The sequence below is a fragment of the Perca flavescens genome, chromosome 17, assembly GCF_004354835.1.
Source record: "Perca flavescens isolate YP-PL-M2 chromosome 17, PFLA_1.0, whole genome shotgun sequence".
Lineage (NCBI taxonomy): Eukaryota > Metazoa > Chordata > Actinopteri > Perciformes > Percidae > Perca > Perca flavescens.
In genome coordinates, this window is record NC_041347.1 from 33152846 (window position 1) to 33160142 (window position 7297).

Sequence of the window (7297 nt, forward strand, 5' to 3'; positions counted from 1 at the left end):
GTGTACGCCACGTTTATAAATGAGACCCCAGAGCAGGGGGAATGAGAGGGGGAAACTAGCAGAAGATATTCCTTTTTAAAATCAAAACGTGGTAACCTCAGACTCAACAGTCTATATAGCTGCAATGTCAGAGATCTCCAATGCAACTGTTAATCATTAATAATTTAAATTTCAGATATCGAAAATAAAAACCATCTCAGATATCCATAATGCAATTTCCAATTGCATATATCCCAAAATGTTTTATGGATATCTTTTTTCCATTGTTGATGTCTAAAATTAAAACTGACTATAGCAAATGTATTGTATAAATGTTCCACACGGCTTGCCATACTGTCCTACATGTGTTGTGTTGTGTTCATGGAGCTGCAGTCAGGACGTTGTTAGCCTAGCTTAGCATAAAGACTGGAAGCAGGGGGAAACTGCTAGCCTGGTTCTATCCAAAGTATAAAAACCCACCAACCAGAACCTCTAAACATCCCTCATTAACATGTTGTATCTCGATTATTTAACGCAAACAGAAACAGTTTCTGGTTTTAGGATGACACTTTTTTCTACACAAATAGAAACAGGAACGTGTTTTGTTCGACTTTAGGCACTTTTTGGAAGGTTTTTGGAAGTTTTTTTGGCACTTTTGGTGCTTTTTTCTACAGACACGGGAACAATAAACAGGAAACCCACTTCTCACTTCTGAAGTCTTTATGAAAAATCTGACTTCCCAGAGTCTCTGATCTTTCCTCTGATTGGTCGACAGCGCCGTCAGGTGGAGCAGCCCTTTGACTCCTCCCTCAGAAGTTTATGGCACATTTAAGAAACAAATAGGATTTTTTTTTTCATGCTTCTTTTTGTCAAACCGCAAAGAAGAAAAACTTTTTTTCGAAGTTGTTAGTGCTTTTTCAGCCATAAATAGTAAAAAAAAAAATTTTGGACATTTTTGTCGCTTTTTTCTAAAGCAAACAGTGTAAAATAAGTGAACTCCCCGAGATCTTTCCTCTGATTGGTCGAACACATTGTCCTCTGACTCCGCCCACGCTCCTCCTTTCAGTTCCAGCCGGGCCTCCTCCGCCGAGCGTCTCCTCCGGCCGCCAGCAGCACGGAGGCTCCTGATTGGCTGGACGGGACCGGAGCAACACCTGGAGAGGAAAGGAAGGAAAGGAGGCTGAACAAAGGAACCAGGAACCAGGAAACACACACACACACACACACACACACACACACACACACACACACACAGGAAACACTAACAGGACTTTGTCTCCTTTTTGTCACCTTTTTGGTCGCATTTTGGTTACATTTTTGTCGCCTTTTTGTTACCTTAGACAGGAAACACAAAGAGAGAAAATGCATTTCTGAAAAAAAACGCTGCTTTTTGCCGATCTTTGTTCGGCACTTTCTTCTGACGCTTGCCTTTTTTAACCCTTGTGTTGTCTTTCCGTCGTTTACATTCAGACTTTTCAACGTTTCTTTTCACCTGTCGCCTCACCTGTCGCCTCACCTGTCGCCTCACCTGTCGCCTCACCTGTCGTCTCACCTGTCGCCTCACCTGTCGTGTCACCTGTCGCCTCACCTATCATCTCACCTGTCGCCTCACCTGTCGCCTCACCTGTCGCCTCACCTGTCGCCTCACCTGTCGCCTCACCTATTGCCTCACCTGCCGTCTCACCTGCCGTCTCACCTGTCGCCTCACCTGTCGCCTCACCTGTCGCCTCACCTGTCGTCTCACCTGCCGTCTCACCTGTCGCCTCACCTGTCTCCTCACCTGCCGTCTCACCTGTCGCCTCACCTGTCTCCTCACCTACCGTCTCACCTGCCGTCTCACCTGCCGTCTCACCTGCCGTCTCACCTGCAGTCTCACCTATCGTGTCACCTGTCGCCTCACCTATCATCTCACCTATCGTCTCACCTGCCGTCTCACCTGCCGTCTCACCTGTCGTCTCCCTCCGGCTGCGATGGTTCCCTCCTTTCTTCTTCTTCTTCTTCTCTTTCTTCTCGTCTCTGCTCTGCAGCAGCTGCCACAGTTTGTCCAGCTCCAGCGTGGCGGCCGAGCCGGCCAGCACGTCGGCGTTGCTGAACACGTTCTTAAACGTTCGCAGATGTTCCTCCAGGCCGCGCTTCAGCCACGTCACCTCCGCCTGCAGCGCCGCGGCGCCTCCGCTGGGCGCCATCGTCTCCTCCAGCTGCAGAACCTGAAGAAAAAGCAGCTACTTTACTTTCTACTTCTACTCCGCTACATTTCAGAGAGAAATATTGTACTTTTTACTCCACTACATTCATCTGTTACAGCTTTAGTTACTAGTTACTTTAGTTACTCCGCTACATTCATCTGTTACAGCTTTAGTTACTAGTTACTCCATTACATTCATCTGTTACAGCTTTAGTTACTTTAGTTACTCCACTACGTTCATCTGTTACAGCTTTAGATACTAGTTACTTTAGTTACTCCACTACATTCATCTGTTACAGCTTTAGTTACTAGTTACTTTAGTTACTCCGCTACATTCATCTGTTACAGCTTTAGTTACTAGTTACTTTAGTTACTCCGCTACATTCATCTGTTACAGCTTTAGTTACTAGTTACTCCATTACATTCATCTGTTACAGCTTTAGTTACTTTAGTTACTCCACTACGTTCATCTGTTACAGCTTTAGATACTAGTTACTTTAGTTACTCCGCTACATTAATCTGTTACAGCTTTAGTTACTAGTTACTTTAGTTACTCCGCTACATTAATCTGTTACAGCTTTAGTTACTAGTTACTTTAGTTACTCTGCTACATTCATCTGTTACAGCTTTAGTTACTAGTTACTTTAGTTACTCCGCTACATTCATCTGTTACAGCTTTAGTTACTAGTTACTTTAGTTACTCCGCTACATTCATCTGTTCCAGCTTTAGTTACTAGTTACTATTGTTACTCCGCTACATTCATCTGTTCCAGCTTTAGTTACTAGTTACTTTAGTTACTCCATTACATTCATCTGTTACAGCTGTAGTTACTTTAGTTACTCCACTACATTCATCTGTTACAGCTTTAGTTACCAGTTTCTTTAGTTACTCTGCTACATTCATCTGTTACTAGTTACTTTAGTTACTACATTCATCTGTTACTTTTAGTTACTCTTACTTTAGTTACTCCGCTACATTCATCTGTTCCAGCTTTAGTTACTAGTTACTTTGTTAGTTTCATCTGTTCCAGCTTTAGTTACTACATTCATTACATTCATCTGTTACAGCTGTAGTTAGTTACTTTTCATCTGTTACAGCTTTAGTTACCAGTTTCTTTAGTTACTCCACTACATTCATCTGTTCCAGCTTTAGTTACTAGTTACTTTAGTTTCCAGCTTTAGTTACTAGTTACTTTAGTTACTCCACTACATTCATTAATTACAGCTTTAGTTACTAGTTACTTTAGTTACTCCGCTACATTCATCTGTCTACTTTAGTTTCTAGTAACTTGTGTGTCTCTGTGTGTCTGTGTATGTGTGTGCGTCTGTGTGCAACGTCTGCGTGTGTACGTGTCTGTACGTCTGTGTGTGTGTACGTGTGTGTCTGTGTGTGTACGTGTGTGTGTGTGTGTAACGTCTGTGTGCGTGTGTTTGTGTGTGTCTGTGTGTGTGTACGTGTGTGCGTCTGTGTGCAACGTCTGCGTGTGTACGTGTCTGTGTGTACGTCTGTGTATGTGTGTGTCTGTGTGTTTGTCTGTGTGTGTCTGTGTGTACGTCTGTGTGCGTGTGTGTTTGTGTGTGTGTGTGTGTGTGTGTGTGCGCGCAAGGCCTGTGTGTAACGTCTGTGTGTGTGTGTACGTGTCTGTGTGTACGTCTGTGTATGTGTGTGTCTGTGTGTTTGTCTGTGTGTGTCTGTGTGTACGTCTGTGTGCGTGTGTGTTTGTGTGTGTCTGTGTGTGTGTACGTGCGTGCGTCTGTGTGTAACGTCTGTGTGTGTGTGTACGTGTCTGTGTGTATACGTCTGTCTGTGTGTGTGTGTGTGTGTGTGTCTGTGTGTATACGTCTGTGTGTGTGTGTTTGTGTGTGTGTCTGTCTGTCTGTGTGTGTGTGTGTGTGTGTATATGTCTGTGTGTGTGTGTGTTTGTGTGTGTACGTGTGTGCGTGTGTGAGGATTCTTCTTTACTTTTAATACTTTAACTACATTTTAACTGCAGGACTTTAACTTGTAACAGAGTATTATTACAGGGTGGTATTAATACTTTATCTTATATTAGTACTCAGGATCTGAATACTTCTTCAAGCGCTGACCTTCATCTTCAGCTCCTCCACCGTTATCTCGAGGTTCCAGAGGTCGCCGCCATCGGCCTGTAGGAGGCGCTGGCGTTCCCGCGCTGCACCGCCGCCGGCGTTCTTCGTCACGCTGGCCGGGCGCCATCCGTCAGAGAGGAGCGAAGAGGAGGGGGGGGGCTGGTCCGCTGACGGGAGCTCCTCTCTGTCTCCTAGGAGACGGAAAGATACGTTAAGCACCCAACGACAACAACCACGATTTTCTATGGTCTCGGACTCGCTGGTATTTGAACTTGGACTTGTCTCGGTCTAGTGTCAATTTTGTCACCTATTTTTAATTTAGTCTTAGTCTTGTGCCAAATGTCCTTGTTAGTTTTAGTCATATTTAGTCATTGACATATCTTTTTTTTGTTAGTCAAGTTTTATTTTTTTTTACATTTTATTTATCATTTTATTCTAGGTTTAGTCAAAAGAGAACTCTATATATCTTAGTCAAGTTTTAGTAAAAAACATTTTAGTCTTTTTTAAAACAAATTATTTCTGAGATTAATTCTGATAATCATTTCAGTCAAATAGTTATATAAAAAATAAATCATACAATGTTATATAAATATCGAGCCTCTTCCTTATTTCACCAGTTAATTCCTGTTAAACGACAAAACCAACCACTGCATGGGAAAAGGATATTTTACAATAACTTTGAATGCAGCACGAAGCTGCATTCAAAGTCCAAAACATCTTTTTTAAACAAAAAAACAACGTGGATGATTCACTACGTTCTTCACAAGTAAAATAAATGAGCAGTTCACTACTTTCATTGAATTTTGGTGTTTTATTAAATTTAATAGCATTTGGAGAAAAAAAATAGGCCGTTTTGTCACCTTTTTGTCACCTTTTTGACGCCTTTTTGTCGCCTTATTGTTGACTTATTGTCGTCTTTTGTCACCTATTTGTTGCATTTTCAATGCCTTTTTGACGCCCTTTTGTCGCCTTTTTTGTTGACTTTTTGTCGCCTATTTGTCACCTTTTTGTCACCTTTTTGCAGCAATTTTGTCACTTGTTTGTAGCAATTTTGTCACCGTTTTGTAGCAATTTGTCACCTTTTGACACTTTTTTGTAGCAATTTTTATGCTTTTTTGACGCCTTTTTTGACGCCTTTTTGTCGCCGTTTTGTTGCCTTTTTGTCGCCTATTTGTTGTATTTTTGTCGCCTTTCTGTAGCAATTTTGTTGCCTTTTTGTAGCAGTTTTGTCGCCCTTGTTGCCCTTTCTGTCAACTTTTTGTCAACTTTCTGTCAACTTTGTCGCCTTTTTCTCGCCTTTGATGCCTTTTTGTTGTCACCTTTTTGTAGCAATTTTGTTGCCTTTTTGTAGTAGTTTTGTTGCTTTTGTGTCGCCCATTTATCGCCTTTTTGTAGCAATTTTGTCGCCTTTTTTGTTGCAATTTAGTTTTTTAGCCTTTTTTCTTGTGTCTGTAGTTGTGTAGTAAACGTTATTGTATACCTGTGTTTCTATAGTTGTGTAGTAAGTATTGTGTACCTGTGTGTCTGTAGTGGTGTAGTAAACGTTTTTGTGTACCTGTGTTTCTGGCCAGCAGGGCGGCGATGCTCTGCTCATGTCCCCTCAGTGTCTCCTTCAGTGCAGGGACGCTGTGCGCCTCCTGGTCCTGGACGGGCCAGTCCAGGAACTCCAGCACCTCCTCCCCCAGCAGGATCTCCAGCACATCGCTGTGGCGCACGGCGTCCGCTAGCAGCGAGAGGAAGGAGGCGGAGAGCCGCTGCATCTCTTCGCGCTGCTTCCTTTCAGACTCCGTCAGCACCGAGACGTCGGCCAGCGCCGCCGCCAGCGAGCGGCTCAGCTGCGTCAGGCGCTGGTCCAGAGACCGGCTGCTGCTCTGCTCGGACGTCACGGAAGCCACGGACTCCCTCACCTGGGAGAGGACAGGAAGCACGCTGGGTTTATTTCACAATAAAAGTAAAAAGTACGTAAAAAAATAAATGCTTTAAAAAACTAAATTCAAATAAAATGCCTGGAGGCATGGGGCTTTTTTTGAATTTCTATTTGGACATTTTAGTAAAGATGGAAAAAATTATCAAAAAGTATTGAAAAAAATAGTAACAAATTCTAGCTAGGCCAAAAGTGTCAAAAACGCTGAAAAAGCTACAAAAATTTTAGAAGGAAGTGGAAAAAATGGTGAAAAAGCTACAGATCTTGTAGCAGCCCATAATGTTACCCTAACCCTTCCTACCTAAATGCGCAAAAACGCAAAAGAAAGCGATAAAAACAGTCAAAAAGCGCAAAAAAAAAACCTGACAAAAACTTTGTGAGAGCAACAAATACAGTATGTCTTAACTTATTTTTTTAAAAGTTAAGAAGAATCCTCACACACACACACACAGACAGACAGACACACACACGTACACACACAGACACACACACAGACGTATACACACAGACACACACACACACATAGACTATTTTTCTACATTAAAGTATGGCGATACAGTATGACCCCAAAGAAGGGTAGTTTTGAGCTATGTTTAACGATTTCCCATTTAAGTCTATGGAAATGTCGCGGCGTTTATTTGCAGGTTTTGTGAAAACCACGTGGCAAATCTCTTAGAAAAGTCATAGCACACCATTCCCGATCATTACACACGTTTTGATGTATTTTGTGTGCATGTGTTGGCAGCGTTCCGTGACTAGTAGCGGGACAAAAATGTGGCGGAACAATAATAGGGGATAATAGTCATTCTGCCGATTGATGCAATTGCAGCACATCGGCACATTGAATAAAGACGAGAAAAGCATCAAAAGTATCAAATAAATCGCCAACAGGTAGGAAGGTTAGGGATTAATTTATGCCGGGGTGGTTGTAAATCACTGAAGCCAAAAACATCTTCCCAAATGAAGGAATAAAGACATTTCTAGCTGATGTTTGTCATATAATCTTAAACGTAGTTTTACCCCCCAAAAATAAAGTAAATATTCTTCCCACCTGTTGGAGGGCGTGTTGCAGCGCTTCCACTGCAGGCTGCCAGTCTCCGCCCCCCGCCCATAGCCCCGGC

The 7297-nt window shown here is 42.6% G+C and overlaps 1 protein-coding gene across 1 annotated transcript in view; it reads right to left on the bottom strand.

Moving 5' to 3' along the window:
• Positions 1-302: 302 nt before the first annotated feature.
• mmrn2a (multimerin 2a) overlaps positions 303-7297 on the bottom strand; it is a 35714-nt gene continuing 28719 nt past the window's right edge. Inside the window, exons 8-12 of the mRNA XM_028602985.1 lie at positions 7228-7297; positions 5808-6159; positions 4253-4443; positions 1916-2186; positions 303-1133 (exon numbers count right to left, since the gene is read on the bottom strand). The exon at positions 7228-7297 is cut by the window's right edge and continues 389 nt beyond it. Of these exons, the coding sequence (XP_028458786.1) occupies positions 1042-1133; positions 1916-2186; positions 4253-4443; positions 5808-6159; positions 7228-7297 (976 nt within the window). The 3' untranslated portion in view covers positions 303-1041. The remainder of the gene's footprint in view (positions 1134-1915; positions 2187-4252; positions 4444-5807; positions 6160-7227) is intronic.